General features: G+C 36.5%; 1 protein-coding gene across 6 annotated transcripts in view; it reads left to right on the top strand.

Annotated features, from left to right (window-relative positions):
• Positions 1–17,437, top strand: part of ARAP2 (ArfGAP with RhoGAP domain, ankyrin repeat and PH domain 2) — a 355,345-nt gene that overhangs the window by 103,948 nt on the left and 233,960 nt on the right. For all 6 annotated transcript variants that reach the window (XR_008687007.2, XM_055434098.2, XM_055434096.2 and 3 more), the window contains exons 18-20: positions 558–756; positions 928–991; positions 14,594–14,757. Coding sequence is in view for 5 of the 6 variants with exons in the window: in XM_055434098.2 (XP_055290073.2) it covers positions 558–756; positions 928–991; positions 14,594–14,757 (427 nt within the window). In the remaining variant the exon portion in view is untranslated. The remainder of the gene's footprint in view (positions 1–557; positions 757–927; positions 992–14,593; positions 14,758–17,437) is intronic.

Below are 17,437 nucleotides of genomic sequence, written 5' to 3'. Positions count from 1 at the left end.
AGCATGTTCATACTTAATTAGGTTTTCATAGGTTGTAGTCAAACAAGGTTAAGAGTTACCTTTCTGGAGCCTTAAGCAGAGAACAAGTTAATGTAGGATTTTGGAGAAGTCATTCTTAAAATTAGGGCATATCTTGATGATGGAGATCGTTTCAATATTGTAAAGTCATTTCTGTATATGTCTTTTTATAGATAGATTTCTTATTCATAGTGTACACAAATGGGAAAAGAACAGATTCAGTAAAAGATACAAATGAAGACAGACATTGAAGGTTGACATTTTAAAAGATTTCACAGATTGACAAAGAGAATGTCTTCCTGTTTCAATTCTGTATATATCAAGAAAAATGGTTTAAGCTGCTGCCATTTGAAATTGCATTATATTTATAGCTTTTCAGTTGTAAGACTGATAACAAGTTTAAATAATTGTTTTGAAATCTGGATTACTCCCAAATCTTTAATACAGAAAAACAAGTTTTTCCCCTTTCCCTCATATCTTTAGCTACATAAGGGATTTCCTGTTTTCACTGTCTTTATTTTTTGTATTTGTTTTAACAGCATTTTGTTCCCTTTGTTGCTGAAAACTTAACAGAAGCTGACTATGATTTGATTGGTCAACTCTACTACAAAGGCTGCCACGCCCTGGATCAGTGGAGAAAAGGCTGGTTTGCAATGGACAAATCTAATTTGTGTTTTTGCCTTCAAATGCAAGAAGGTCAGGAGGATAGAATGCACTTAAGAAGACTACAAGAACTAAGTAAGTTCCCCTCCCCCCTATATCTGCACAGAGTTCTTTGCTGCAATGGAAATGATAGATTTCACATAAAATTATGATGACTCACTTCTAAAGAGTGAGTAAGTAGTTGATAAAGGTATTTAGTATAATGCTTTGAAATAATATGTTCATACTTTTCTTCTTTCCCTCCAGCAATTAGCACAGTGGTTCAAAATGGGGAAAAATTGGATGTTTTGCTCTTGGTAGAAAAAGGGAGGTAAGTGCATTTTTGCTTTTTGCTCTTTTATCTCAGTGACTCTGTGGAGTTGGATATTCTGGTTATCCTCTTGGAGGAGAACCCATTATTTTACAAACTGTTGGAAATTTTCTGAATCTTGTGTGTATGTGTATATTCTCTTTAGTAGAAAGAGTAGACCAGTAAAGCTTGCCTATTTTTATATTATGAGAAACTCAGTGGGATCAGTTATTGTAGTTTTCTACGGACCTAGACTCCTTTGCTTCCTTTGGAAGTACTTTGACATTTGTAAATATATTATCAGTGTAGATATATGATAGGTATAAATAATACCCTGAATTATGTATAGCTAAAACCTGATTTCATGAATTTATTCAGTTTTTCAATTAATATTAAGCATCTACTCTATGGTACTGTTATAGGTACTGGGATATAGTGGTGAATAAAACAGATACGGTCTTTGCCTTCATCAAGCATCTACATTTGTGGAGGAAACAATATACAATATAAGCAGACAAAAAATGTGCATAGTATTATGTCCCTCAATGTTAAGTGCTTGAAGAAAAATAAGGTAAAGAGAGTGTACCTGGTAGAGTGGTATTCTGTTTTCAGTAGGGTGGTAAGGGAAGATATCTTTGATCAGAGATCTGTATCGAGTGGAGGAAAACTAAACAAAAAACATTCTGCAGTCTGAATAGAATGTACATGGCACAAGGGCAAGGATATTTTGAAGACCCCAAGAGTGAGTTGTGTTTGGCATGCTCAAGGTCTGAAGAAAGCTCCTGTGGCTAGGGAAATATCAATGAGAGTGGGAAGAAATGATTACAGAGATTTCCCTGGGCCAGACTATAGAGCCTTACAGGCCATGGTATGTAAAGACTTGAATTTTATTCTAAGCATGGTGAGACGCCCCTTGATTTGAGAGCCAGTAAATGCAATCATCTGACTTATGTTTTTAAATGACTACTCTGATTCTAGATGGATAGCTTTCGGAGGGCACGAGTGAAAGTTTGAGCATCAGGTAAGATGCTGCAGAGGCCAGGCAAAAGGTGACTTCCTAATGACATAGTGTTGAGTGGTAAGATATACTGCGTGGGTAGAGGTCAGTGAATCTGTTGATGAATTCAGTGGTTGTGACAGTCAGAGATGATCCCAGAGTTTTTGGCTTGAGTCTTTAATTGAATTATGGTGCTATTTTCTGAAATAAAATAACATGGAGAGTAGAGATAGGGTATTAGTACATTTAGGGCAGTAGATCAAGAATTTGGTTTTGGAAATGGTTACTCGGAGATATCTATTCGAAGGCAAAGTGGATATGCAAGCCTGGAATTAAGTGGAGAGGTTACAGCCAGAGATAAAGATTTGAGAGTCATCAGCATATAATTTGACTTACTTATTTAGCGAAGGAACAGATCAGATTCACCTAGAGGAGGACTGTAGGTAGAAAAGAGACAAGGAGGTAGTCCCAGGGTCTTCAGTTTTAGAGGAGGAATGATCTAGCAAAAGAGCCTGAGAAGGAACAGCAAGAGTCAGATCACAACAATTAGGATGGCATAGTCTCCTGAACAAATTGTTTTCTCTTTGTATCTTATCATTTGCTTTCAAATCCCATAATTAGAATGTTTACCTTTTCAAGATTGCAAGATATGTATTTGTAAATATATATATATATAATGATAAATATAAAAGCAAAGCTCAATTAGTCTTCCCTCCAGTGAATTTCCATACCAGTGACAAGGATAATGACTGAGCCATTATCTGAACCCGTCTTTTCTTGAACTTCACAGGAAGATGCCAATCGCTTTAGACAGCAAATGTATTGCTGATTAGATACGTGTGTCAGAATGTGTTTTTAACATACAGACATAATCAGTATTTTATGATAAATATTTTTACTTATTTCTGGAATGATTAAAAATATTTTAGGTTCTAATTTTGCTACCAGATGATAGTTTTACTGTTTTCTCAGAATATGTTCCATACATGTTCAGAAACAATAAAAAGAGAGTAGGTAGTGTTATGGCATTAAAAGACTAGCACAAATACACTTTTTCAGTTCAGTTCAGTCGTTCAGTCGTGTCCAACTCTTTGTGACCCCATGGACTGCAGCACACCAGGCCTCGCTGTCCATCACCAACTCCTGGAGTTTACTCAAACTCATGTCCATTGAGTCAGTGATGCCATCCAACCATCTCTTCCTCTGTCATCCGCTTCTCTTCCAGCCTTCAATCTTTCCCAGCATCAGGGTCTTTTCAAATGAGTCAGTTCTTCACATCAAATGGCCAAAATACTGGAGTTTCAGCTTCAGCATCAGTCCTTCCAATGAATATTCAGGACTGATTTCCTTTAGGTTGGAGTGGTTGGATCTCCTTGTAGTCCAAGGGACTCTAAAGAGTCTTCTCCGACACCACAGTTCAACAGCATCAATTCTTCGGCGCTCAGCTTTCTTTACAGTCCAACTTTCACATCCATGCATGACTACTGGAAAAACCTTTGGAACCCCCCAAAAATAAAGTCTGTAACTGTTTCCACTGTTTCCCCATCTATTTGCCATGAAGTGATGGGACCAGATGCCATGATCTTAGTTTTTTGAATGTTGAGTTTTAAGCCAACTTTTCACTCTCCTCTTTCACTTTCATCAAGAGGCCCTTTAGTTCTTCACTTTCTGCCTTAAGTGTGGTGTCATCTGCATATCTGAGGTTATTGATATTTCTCCCAGCAATCTTGATTCCGGCTTGTGCTTCATCTGTTAATATTTATGGAATGGCTGCTGCCTGTTACCTACATGGCAAGAAAAAATGGTCAAAGATATAGATTTGTTGCTTGAGCTCACAGAGCTTATGTTCTTAAACAAATTAGCAAACAGAAACTTGCTAGTGAAATTTATTTTATGTATTATATATATATATATGTAATTTGTAAAAATCATGTTACTGTACCCGAAGTATTTTTCTACCAGTTTTAGTCTATAAAGGATTTGACCAGTGGTACATAGATTTTAATTAAAATGTGCCAAATGTGAATTAGTGTTATTCAATCTGAATTTTTATTTAGTGCTAACCGCATGCAGTGTACTCCCTCTTGAATGCAAGATAAGGAAGCCAGAAGCCTAAATGTTTCATTACCTTATGACATCTTGAACTTTACCCTGGGCAACAGGAATCAGAAGGTGAACTCAAAAGTACTCTAAGATTGTGGAATAGTTTAAAACTAGCAGGATTCCAAGTAATGGTCAAAGCTGCATCATTTAGTTTTTGAGAATAAAGTTTTTATCTATGTGCATGTGTGCTCGGTTGTATCGAACTTTGCATCCCCACAAACCATAGCCTGCCAGGCTTCTCTGTCCCTAGGGTTGCCAAGCAAGAATACTGGAGTGGGTTGCTGTTTCCTTATCCAGGGTATCTTCCCAAGCCAGGAATCAAACCTGTGTCTCCTATATTGGCAGGCAATTCTTTCCTGCTGAGCCACCAGGGAAGACTGTTTTTGTCTACATGTGTTATCAACTAGTTATCTTGAAAGCATTTTTATGAAAGGCAGTAATAGAGACTGTGTCAAGATGAGAGTAGGAGAAATACAGGATAAATATAAAGCCAAGTTATTTTTCTTGAAACTCTTTGAATAGCTGCCATACAAAAGAAACTATTGGAAAACAACTATGTTTATCATATGCTTATATTTTGGTTTTACTTGCTTTCCCTGTTTTCTCCGAATCAATAATATTCAGATAATAGCAATGATACAATGATGACAATGTATAAAAATTACTTTGTGCCAGGTACTATTTTAAGCACTTTTGTACAGCCTTCCAGTGTCTATATGATGCTGAGGGGGATAATCCAATTTGAAATCAAAATAAGAACAGTTATTAACTTAACATAACCATTTCTTTTTTTAAACAAGTGGTAGTATTAATTTACCAAGATCACTCTCAAAAATTAAGTCAGCTAATATATTAGGAGCCTGGATAAATAATTTGTCACTGGAATTTAAATTTCAGCATCTTATTAGAAAGTAAAAAGTTTATTAGAAAACTCGAAAAGTTATTTTACTAGAAAAAATATATCCATCCAGTGGCCACCTAATTAAAGATGAAGCAGAAAGAAGAGAGGTGAGAAGTGGGAATAAAGAATCAACCTGGAAGATGGTGAGTGCACTGGGTTATAAGCCTTTATGGAACAAAAAGCCATGCAGGTATCCAGGGCACCTTGTAGGGTGAACAACAGGGTCTCATTTATATACTATGTGTTTATTCACAGAGGTACACATATGTGTGTACATATATGTGGATATGTATACACATATGTAAATAAATAGAGACAAATGGAAAAAGAGCAGGTTTGGAAGAGAGCTTGGGAGATGATGAGTTTGATTTTTGACTTGTTGAACTTGAGGTGCTTATAAGCACTTAAGGAGAAATTGCTTAGAGGGAGTTATGTTTATGGATCTGATGCTCATGATTGGTTAATGGGGATATCAATATTGGAGTTACCTACATATAGAATGACTGCAAGGAGATCCAACCAGTCCATTCTAGAGGAGAGCAATCCTGGGTGTTCATTGGAAGGACTGATGCTATAGCTGAAACTGCAATACTTTGGCCACCTCATGCGACGAGTTGACTCACTGGAAAAGACTCTGATGCTGGGAGGGATTGGGGGTGGGAGGAGACGGGGACGACAGAGAATGAGATGGCTGGATGGCATTACCAACTCAATGGTCGTAAGTTTGAGTGAACTCTGGGAGTTGGTGATGGACAGGGAGGCCTGGCGTGCTGTGATTCATGCGGTCGCAAAGAGTCGGACACGACTGAGCGACTGAACTGAACATGTAGAATGAACAAGGTGAAATCACTTAGGGAGGGTCTATAGAGTGAGAAGGGAAGAGGTAATGTGTTGGGATTTTGATGAATACACAGCATGTTGGAGGTGGGGCCAGTTTTTGGGGTATTAGCTACCCCAGGGTGTAAAGGTAGTTCATTCAGAGAGTGAAGCAGGAAACCAAGAAGATGTGTCACTAAGCCCAGAAAGAGTGCTGCAAGAAGGAAGGAATAGTCAGAAATACCAGGTGCTGTGTGATGACAATAGATACTCCATTGGATCAGTGATGGGGAGTCCAGTCTGGTGACTGTTGAGAAGAACAGACGTGATAAAGCAGAAACTGGGTTAAAGTTGGGACCTGGATAAGATTAGATAAACCAGCTGGGGAGAACAGTTTGTCAGGGATGTCTGGAAGTTAATAGGATTAATAAGGTGAAAGGAATCTGTTCCAGGAAGTGAATATATCTGCAGTTTTGTTTTAGATGACTTGAACTTGTGCCATTCAAAACATTTTGATGGGGCAGAGATACATATTTTTAAAAAGGTTGGGGGACAGTGAAGGAACAAGAGAGAGGACAACAGGTCTCTCAGTTCTAACAGCAAGAAAAGAGGAACTGATGGGTGGTTTTGGATATTGAGATCTTTCTAGATCTGGTGGTAGGCTATTGAGGGAGAGTCCAATCTGTTGGTTTTTGATCAGTCTTCTGGTTTTCAATTGCTTTATGAAATAGGAAATAAGGGTGACTTCTGAGCTCTTGGCCTGGAAGACTTTGAGTGGTTTTATCACATACCAAAAGAGGGAATAGATTCTTTTCTCCCAGTACTCAAACCGGGCCAGTTAATTTTAGATGGGATTGTTTAAGAGCTGTTTTAATACCATTTCAAAATAAGAGAATTTCATTGCATTGTCCTGTTTTTCATCTCTCTTTCAATTTGTTAGTCCCTTGGGAAATAATGACTATAAAGTACAGTAGGTTGTGTTAGACTTGTCAATGAAAGACAAAACTGTAGCTTTAAGAAATAAAACAACTAGTTTTTCACATTGGTGGCATATAAAGATAGTAAGAATAATTGAAAGAGAAACCAACTAGCTATAAGTTTTAACTTTTAACAGCTTGAACCAGGTCGGCAAATCATAAATAAGCTTAATGAATTAATTTCACATATTTGTTCCTTCTTTGTCTGCCTTTGGTTAAACTGTTAAAATATATTAATACTTCTTAAAGGCAAGAGACTGAACCCCGTGACCTAGAAAAGTTCATGAATTGATAACCATTCACTGAATATAGTCACTATTTAGATGTATATTTTAATCTTCATGGTAATTTCCTCTATATACCTAGCATGAGTGTCTTTAGACAGAAAAAATATTACAATAATATTTTCCACACACAGAGCATCTTTGCTGTGAAAAACTCTAAGCAGAAGGTACTCCAGATGGTGTCACTTTAATGTGTATTCTTTGTATACTTTAAAAATTATTATTTTGGAAAATAAAGCTTTCTTGATTACACTTAAGGCTTTCTACCGTGATGTTTGATGCTGTTATTGGAACTTAGATTTTGTGCTTTTCTTTCAGGTCTTAGGGTTTCTGTGTGTGGAAAAAAGAAAAGAAATCATGGTTTTGAATATCCATTGTTAGTCAGTGAATGTCCTGTACCCCAGTGAGGTCAGAAGGCACTTGTTTGGACAGTAGGTTATATATCCACTGTGACTAAAGTGTTCAATGGATTACAACATCCTTTTCATAAAATTTGAAAACGATTTCTGCACTTGGCCCACATTCTCTGTGTATCTCTTGCTGATAAATAAGTTACTGTGTTCTCTATCTCGCATTCCGTAGCTTCATGCTCGTTTGTCAAGATACCTATTATTAAGCTTTTACTGAAAGGCTGTTAGTTGTAATAAGCACAGTATGAATAACTCAGTTGTGTTATCAGAAACAGAATAGCTTAGTATGTTTTTTTCCTTAATTTTGTTGTTTGATTTTTATTTTAATTTTTTTTAAGGTTGATTTATTGGCCTATAGTAAAGTATGATGCACTTGATGGCTTCCAAGCAGTTTTAACTGCAAATTTCAGAAATAAAGAAGCTGACACTGGGGAATAAACATTTTATCAATATGTTTCGCAATTATGGGACAGATTACTTTTCTTAATTTGTGAGATGAACACTCTTAAGTTGAAGATCCTTATTTCATATCAGTTTATTACATGTGATTTTTTTTTCCCCGTACTTGAATTGTGTTTTATAGCAGCTGATATGTTAGCAGTACTGTCTAGGGTGAATTATCTTAAAGTGGTTTCTAAATTGTGCATGTAATTGCAAATTAAACAGTAGCCGATTGCCCACAATATCAGTTTGACTGCTTTTGTAACTTTCTGATCATTTAATTTGTAGAGATGGTTTAATCTGAATGTTGCCAAGGCAAACGAGAGAGACTCTTCTCTCACCACCACCACTGGTTTTGCAAAAATAGGAACTATTCAAACTTACAGTATAAGATGATTTTTTTTTGTTAAAGAGAATTATGATAAAGGAAATGTGTGACTATTTAACAAAAGATGGATTTTGAAGTATTTATTATTTCCTTCAAAAAATGTGTTTTGTTCCCCAGTTCAGGACACTTCCTATATACTAGATGTAAACCTGTGAATATATAAATGCGATATGGGGTGAAAAATACAGGATGAAAAGATCTCTTCTAGATAATGGGATCAAGATAATCATTTTTATTTTTTAAGTATATTTAAGTGGCTCTGGAATCCTAAGTAGGATTAGAGTAGGAAAAAAATGAGGGGTGGAGACACAAAGATATTCCAAGAGGTGGAAACAATAGTTTCAGAGAAATAGGATGGGTTGGGGTAAAACTTCACTTCAGGTTGGCCTTAACCTTCAATTCTTGAGGAGGAAGCATGGGGCAGTGGGTCTGGAGAGATAGATTGATATCATATTAGTATTATCAATTAAATGTAAGTAATAACTTGTCTTATTTTGGAGAGGATTGCAGGTTCTTTATGAGGGTACAGAAGCCTTTTTTTTTTTTTTTAGACTTGAAACAGGGCTATTTCTCACATTCCTATAGGTAATTGCCTAATGGTGTGTAGAGATGAAATTGAAAACCTGGAGGCTTGCCTTCTCAGGGAATAGTGTGCCTTGACACTTCTTACTGAACTGTTGGCTTCAGAAGAAACAAATTATTTAAGCTAATATTTCTTTCTCCATTATTCTTGTGATACAGTCTCTGCATCTACAGATTTAATAATTGTTTGCCTGTTTCTGGCTGAAATTTCATCTCTATGCAGCAGTTTCTTATCTGCTGAGGAAAGAAATACTGTTTTTCTATAAACGAAAATGAGGGTGATTTATGGATGCGATGACTTAATAAAATGTGCTGGACTCCCATTTCTGCCCATGAAGAAATATCTGGCATGGAATAGGCCCTCGCACTTTAAACTACTAGGAACCTGGACCAAACGAACTATTTTCAGACTTTGGAACAATAGGCTTCCCAGGACTGAAATCATGGAGAGAAGGGAAACAAGTGACTTTAAGGCCTGAGATCACCTTGGCTTTCTGTTAGTACTTGGCACAGGGAATGGGGGGGATCCAAGCAGAATATGGTGGTTTTGCTATGTTGGAGGTAGAGCTTGAAGTCTGGAGAATCCATAGTAGCTAAACTTTGCAAGATAGTGTTCAGAGCAGAGGGAAGAATGTACAGAGCACGAGCTTCAGAAATCTTCATAGGAGTTCCCTTCCATCTTCAGCTCAGTATGAATCTGCATATTTGTAGGTCAAAACTCCAGGCAAAAGTACTCCCAGGGTGTACTATGAGTTGAACAATTACGTACTCTTGCCTAGAAAATCCCATGGATGGAGGAGCCTGGTAGGCTGCAGTCCATGGGGTCGCTACGAGTCAGACATGACTGAGCGACTTTACTTTCCCTTTTAACTTTCACACATTGGAGAAGGAAATGGCAACCCACTCCAGTGTTCTTGCCTGGAGAATCCCATGGACAGGGGAGCCTGATGGGCTGCCGTCTATGGGGTCACACAGAGTCGGACACGATTGAAGTGACTTAGTAGTAGTAGTAGTAGTAGACACTATTTGAGTGTGTTCAAATTTTATCTAGCCAGGTTAGACAGATTTCATTAAACACACGCATTTGTAAAGACTACAGGAGGTAATCCCAGAATATTAAGGCTAAACCAGCCCTCAGGTAAAGGCTGCTCCATTTACGCCTTGCTAAGCTTAAAAACAGACCTCTCTACAAGTAGTTTAGTTACCCAGGGTCAAATAGGCAAAAGGGGCCAAAACAAACATCAATACCTTTTATAGGAAGACAGCACAACCCTGACACTGAACTTAACACTCAAGATGTCTAGCATAGAGTTAAAATTACTGGTGATATGAAAAAGCTGCAAATTAGATGATAAGAACAAACCTAGAAATGAGAAGGATAGTGGAATTAGCAAAGAATATACACAGTAAATTTGAATTATTACTACATATATTAAAAGGTGTAAAGGAAAGCATAAACATAGAAAAATGGATCTAAAGAAGGAACCACATGGAACTTCTGAAGCTGAAGAATACAGTATCTGAAAAGAATATCTCACTCAGCTCAGTTCAGTTGTTCAGTTGTATCTGACTCTTTGCGACCCCATGAATCACAGCACTCCAGGTCTCCCTGTCCATCACCAACTCCTGGAGTTCACTCAAACTCATGTCCATCGAGTTGGTGATGCCATTCAGCCGTCTCATTCTCTGTCGTCCCCTTCTGCCACCCCCAATCCCTCCCAGCATCAGAGTCTTTTCCATTGAGTCAACTCTTCACATGAGGTGTCCAAAGTATTTGAATTTCAGCTTTAGCATCAGTCCTTCCAATGAACACCCAGGACTGATCTCCTTTAGAATGGACTGGTTGGATCTCCTTGCAGTCCAAGGGAATCTCAAGAGTCTTCTCCAGCACTACAGTTCGAAAGCATCAATTCTTTGGCGATCAGCTTTCTTCACAGTCCAACTCTCACATCCATACATGACCACTGGAAAAACCATAGCCTTGACTAGACGGACCTTTGTTGGCAAAGTAATGTCTCTGCTTTTTAATAAGCTATCTAGGTTGGTCATAACTTTCCTTCCAAGGAGTAAGCGTCTTTTAATTTCATGGCTGCAATCAGTAGATCAGCTAAATGCAAGAGTAGACTATGTTAATAAAAAAAAAGCTTCAATAAACTTGAAGTCATGACAATAGAAATTATCAAAACTTTAGCTCAGAGAGAAAAGACTGAATAAAATTAGCAGAGCCTCAGTGACCTGTGGGACAATATTAAGCATTCTTATGTAAACATAGTTAGAATTGTAAAATGAGAGAAGAGAAAGATGGAGTAATATATATATATATATATATATATGTAAAATATTTGAAGAAATATGGGCGAAGATTTCTGAATTTCATAAAAACTATAAATACACATATATTAAGATCAGTATAACATGCATGATAAAGATAAACCACATCAAGACATATCATAATCAAATTCTTGAAAGCCAGTGTGAGGAAAAATAAAAGTACCACGGGGGGGTGGGAGACATTAAAAATAGGGGACAAAGATGAGAATGTATTGGCAGAAACAGTGCAAACCAGGAGATAATATAGTGAAATCCTTTAATGTGTTGGGGGAAAAAAATAACCAAACCAGAAGCTGTTAGCTTAAAATACTCTATCCAGCAAAAATATCTTACAGAAATGAAAGCAAAATAAAGTATTTCTTGGCCAACAAATGCTAACATATACTACAAGACTCAGTGTTTTTATTTTTTATAAATGCCTAAGATGTTATCTTTTTTAGTTATGTTTTTGAAATGTGTTGTTTGCTTTTTAGTTGTGTTTAAAATGTTCTTTATAAAGATGATTTCATTTTTTATACAGCTAAATTTATAGATCCTGTCATTTACCTGGGTCTTGTCAGTAGACTAGGCTCAAATATGATAATCTATATTTTGTGGTTATTACATTGCAACTTTAAGAAAATTGTTTTATTAGTTTTGGGACTTGGTTTCTATGTCTTATTGAACTATCTTGATGCATTATAGAATATATGGATTTTTTAAAATATGGCTTTAAAATTTAGGCTTAGGGAATGAACAGTTAGTATAATGTATTTCTCTATAATTAGAGTTCTTCAGAATAACATTTCAGATTTTGAAGATGTAAATTCCTATTTCTTTGAAATAGGAATGATAAACCATTATTCAGTATCATTTGAAATAATAAAGTTGGCCAGCATTTGTGTTGAAAATATCTTTTGATACTTTATTCATTGTGCAGAGTTTAGGTAGCATCAGAGAGGAAAGTTGTTGAACGGATGCTGTTAAATGTCAGACATCTACTGCACAAGATGATGTATTTTGGGATTCAGCCTTTGACAAGTTGACTTGGGAGTTAACTTGTCATTTCTGATTCTACCCTTCACTAGTTCACAAGCAGACAGTTAAACTTGTCATCACAACATTTCTTCTGACTAGAAAGAAAACTTGAAGTTTGAAACATTTACAGTTAATGGCAGAATTATACTGCTGTTGTAGGCAGGCCATTGACTTTGGGGTTTCTTTAACTGCTTGCTCAAATATTGGTCGTTGTTTGTTTATACGCACACTTTTTCAAAGATTTTGTCACCTATTCAGAACTTAATTATCAGATAAAAAAAGCAACTGAGACTCAAGAAAAGTTAAAATATATATTTTTTAACTCCTGAATTTAACAAGCTGTAATTTTGATTAAGTCTGCATAATGTAGGCATTTGATTTCTCAGGGAAATTACCCAAGTTAGATAGTTTCATTTAAACAAATAAACCCAGCAGTAGAATGCTTTTGAGTTAAACATGACATGAGATCAGTGAAAAGGCAAAAACATGTCAGTATTAAAGCAGGTGTCAGAATTCTTCAAAAAGGAAATGACAAAACCTTGAGATCTGAGCTGCTGTGATGGGTGTGGAAAATAAAAGCAATAAATAAAGATGTCAGGAAGCAAGAGATGAAGATTATGGGCATCAGTGTCAGTGAAGATGAGGTTACGGCAGGTGCAGAAGGTGTTAGAGGTGAGTAGAGTGGGGTGCTAGTAGCTTTATCTTCATGGAGGAGCATTTCAAGAAAAGAAACCAAAGGAAAGAAAGAAGGAATGTCGTTTTCTCCTTAAATTAGGGCCAATGAATTCCCAGGAATATAAAAGATTTCCTCTCTCAGCCCCCTCAAAAGAAAAACCGTAAGAACGGATTGTTCATGCAGTTCATTCCTTTCTCTTCAGATTGAATCCAAAGTAGCCATTTCATAGTCTGAAATCAAAATTAAATAGTTGGACATTGGTATGCATGCGTGCTAAGTCACTTCAGTCGTGCCCGGCCCTGTGCAACCCTATGGACAGCAGCCCGCCAGACTCCTCTGTCCGTGGGATTATCTAGGCAAAAATACTGAAATGGGTTGCCATTTGCTCTTAACTTTAGTTTCAGTTCAGTTCAGTCGCTCAGTCGTGTCCGACTCTCCGCGACCCCATGAATCACAGCACGCCAGGTCTCCCTGTCCATCACCAACTCCCGGAGTTCACTCAAACTCACGTCCACAGAGTCGGTGATGCCATCCAGCCATCTCATTCTCTGTCGTCCCCTTCTCCTCCCGTCCCCAACCTTTCCCAGCATCAGAGTCTTTTCCAGTGAGTCAACTCGTCTCATGAGGTGGCCAAAGTATTGGAGCTTCAGCTTTAGCATCAGTCTTTCCAGTGAACACCCAGGACTGATCTCCTTTAGAATGGACTGGTTGGATCTCCTTGCAGTGCAAGGGACTCTCAAGAGAGTCTTCTCCAACAACCACATGAGAAGGAAAAAAGATTTGAGATGATTGTGGGATTAACATTAATTAGTATTATGGTTTATTAGTTACTCATACCACATTTATTGAGTGCTGAAGTGGGTGCTATTATTATCCTCATTTTTGCCTTTGATACAATTGACAACCAAAGAAGGTTGATAACTTGTCCAAGGTCATAGAGGAAGTGAGTACAGAGCTAAAACTTGAGTTCAGGAATGATTTCCATTCTGTTAACTTCTTTATGCTCTTGCTTTTCAGTCATGTGGAGATCTGATTTGTGAGACAGTTCTCAACCAGAGATAGGGATGTGAGACTTACTAGCTTATATATATGGGGGAATGACATGTCTGGCCTGAATGACATGTCCCTTGGACAGTCTTTGGAGTTCATGTGAGTGCACTGAAGTTACAAGTTCATTTTTAGAAAGAGAAAGTGAGTGTGGGAAAGAACTGAGGGACCAGAAAGATAGGAAAAGCCAGGAAGAATTCTTCTACCAAAGCTGAATTGAATGGTGGTTTTCCCTCTTTCTCTCTTTTTTAATTTATTTTTTTGTTACCTTTAAAAGGTAGAGCAGTCCTAAAGTCATCAAACAGTTCTAAATCTTAAAAAATAAACCCCTAAATATCCATGAGAAGTTACAAGTGATGCTGGCCAGAAGGGTTTCAGTTCAGTTATTCAGAAAGAGAATGCAAGAGGGAGTGAAAAAGAGGCGAGGACATTAAGACCACAAGTTCAGGGAACTTTCTGGGCTCTATGGAGAGAGACGTGTGACTCCAAAGTAAAAGAAGGAGCAAGTGAGTGGAAGCTGGTGGTAGACAGAGGGGTTTTCTTCTGATGGATGAGATCAGATCACATTTATATGGATTTAAGGATATTCTCTGTAGAAGAAAGGCTTTAAAAAGAACAAAATTATCATTTGAAATACTTTTCAAACTTTACAGAACATTATACATCCATGGGCATACCAAGTTGGATTTCACAGTCTGGCATACTGCAATTGAAAAAGCAGCAGGTACAGATGGGAATGCATTACAAGACCAGCAGCTCAGCAAAAATGACGTTCCCATTATCGTGAACAGCTGTATAGCATTTGTTACACAGTATGGTAAGTATCAGAGTTTTTATTCAACCCCAAGAACTCATAGTAGCATTCTTACAGTTTTGAAATAGTACCTCCATTGGACTGAATGAGAGCCCTTTGTATTTTAAGTACATCAGTAAAAATTAAAAGTGTAGTCCCTCTTCAGCCTAAATGCCATTCCTTCTCACAATAAAGTTCATTTAAATTATATCACATGCCCTTACAAATTCCTTCTTCCTTTACATGCAAAAAAAATTTTAAATGACATATTAGAAGAATCTATATTGTAAAATGTATATTTAAAAAATGATTAAAGGTTGTACTTTTCAGAGGTTATAACTTTACAGTAAAGTCTTGAGGAATGTAGTGGTGACTGTGTGTTAGAAATGGTAAATGGTGGGACAGTGTGTAAAAGACTTTACTTTTTGTAGGCCTGCATGCAAAGTGCCTGTGTATTTATTCCCTTTAACATGTTTTTGGTCACATGTTTATATTAAGAAATGTGGTCATTAATTGTGCTGGTTTGACTTAATCGTAACAACATTTTTATGAATAGTTTGCAGGTTAAAACCAACTTGAATCAGGCTTCATTTTAATTTAGCATGCTGTGGCAGTATTTTACATATGCCTAAAAAGTAAATGAAGTATATCTTTATTATTTTTGCTTATTTTCAAATTAGTACTTTTAAGGATTAGAAGAAATCCTTAAAATTTCTTCTGTTACATGTTGCCTTAGTATGCTAAAAGATAAATTGCATAACTATAAAAGATAAATTCCCTGGTGGCTCAGAGGTTAAAGCATCTGCCTCCAATGCGGGAGACCTGGGTTCGATCCCTGGGTTGGGAAGATCCCCTGGAGAAGGAAACAGTAACCCATTTCAGTATTCTTTCCTGGAGAATCCCATGGACGGAGAAGCCTGGTAGGCTACAGTCCACGGGGTCGCAAAGAGTCGGACATGACTGAGCAATGGAATGGATATTTTTAATATAAAAATATGTTATCTCTTTCAATCTGTCTATAAAAGGCATTGATTTAGATTGTACATGCAGAAAAAAAGTAAAATGGTTTATCTTATATTTTGGAAGCTGTGTTAACTTTTCATTGTTCTCCTAGTCTTAAATGTATCTTTGGGTATTTTTAATTTGAAAAGAAAATGTAATCAGTGAGAGAGATGTAGAAAAACACTGTTTTATGAGTTTTCTTTTTTACTTATTTATTGTCTATTGTGTGCCAGCTACTGAGCTTAGTACTGGAAATTGAGCAGTGGTAGTAAAGTGTGAAAGAACCATAAATTTTGCCTTCCAGTATGAGAACTAACAATGAAATGATAAAAACACAATGCCAGAAATAACAAATGCTATGAAAAAAATAAGGGAAAATTAAGTCTAGAATATGTGTATATTAATGTGTTTTCTCCTAGGGAGAGTGCCATTTTACGTATTTCACTCATTTCATATGTTATCCAAGTAAAATTATGATTAATATTCAGGTTTGAATATTAATTTGTGTTTGAATTATATACATGTTACAAATATGTATGTAATCACATTATGTGGAATTATTCTTTGAAGTTCCTTGATAGTATGGTTATATTTTTATTATCAACTGTCATCATTTGTTTGTTTGAAAATGGGGGAGGAAGGTTATCGTCTTCATTTATTAGTAATTCAGTATTGGTGCACTTGCATTGTGCAGGTATAAATAAATTGCACACATCTTACGTTTTAGCAGGATCATAACTTCATTGAAAATTTTCACATCATGTTAGTTTCATAATGGTATAAGGTCTTTCTTAAGCTGACAAATGATTAAAATAGCTTTATTTGCTCCCAGTGTATCCAATTTAATGTTTCTCTAGGGAAATCAGCAGTTTCTTCGTGGTGTTTATTTGCATTTATAAGCATTAGATTGTTTTCAACTAAATTTCATATAATTACCTTGTAGCTCTAGCATAAGGTACATTAGCTTCCATATTAAAGTAATAAAGCCAATAAAAGACTCTTAATGTTTTTTCCGGCTTTTTGTTTTTTTAATGAGCAAAACATGTGAAAACCTCAATATTACCAGCATGGATAGAGGGGAAGATTTGATATGAACTTAGAAAATGCCCAGTGATTATGGGATGCAGGTGATTGACTCAGGGCCTATATGATCATAATTATTTCAAATTTCCTAATCTTTGGTATAAATCTAAAAGCCGATTTTTTGTGCTCATGGTGTCAAAAAAATTCACGGTATAATTCTTAGAGTTTTAATTTTTTAGTGAGTTACAGCAGTTCTTGGGTGGATATATTTAATTTTTGTAAACAAAATTGTGTTCAGATTCGCATTGAGTTACCTTGTACCAGTTGTTAGAAATTCACTCAACTAGGAACATGATATCTCATAAACTTAATCAATTTTTTGGTAGAACTTGCTTATTCTTCTATTGTGATTTACTGACTATCGACTGAGTTCTTTGAGGTACTGTGTAACTACTGGATACAGAAAATAAGACATGATCTTTGCCGTCTAGGAACTTATAGATTGTGGATCAGAATAAGTGGGCATTTATATCTCAAGTGTATAAAATTCTGTGGCAGGGAGGTTCAGGGGATGGTCCAGGTGTCCATGGCTTAGAGGTGAAATTCACTTAGTGTGGAAGTGGTCATGGAGGGTTTCATGGGTGAATCATGGAACCTGCTATGTGTTTTAAGAGAGAAT

The sequence above is a fragment of the Moschus berezovskii genome, chromosome 5 (genome assembly GCF_049115385.1).
Source record: "Moschus berezovskii isolate FMDL1 chromosome 5, NW_MosBer_1.0, whole genome shotgun sequence".
Classification (NCBI taxonomy): domain Eukaryota; kingdom Metazoa; phylum Chordata; class Mammalia; order Artiodactyla; family Moschidae; genus Moschus; species Moschus berezovskii.
Note: the sequence above shows the minus strand (reverse complement) of the source record. Positions and strands in the feature narration are given on the sequence as shown.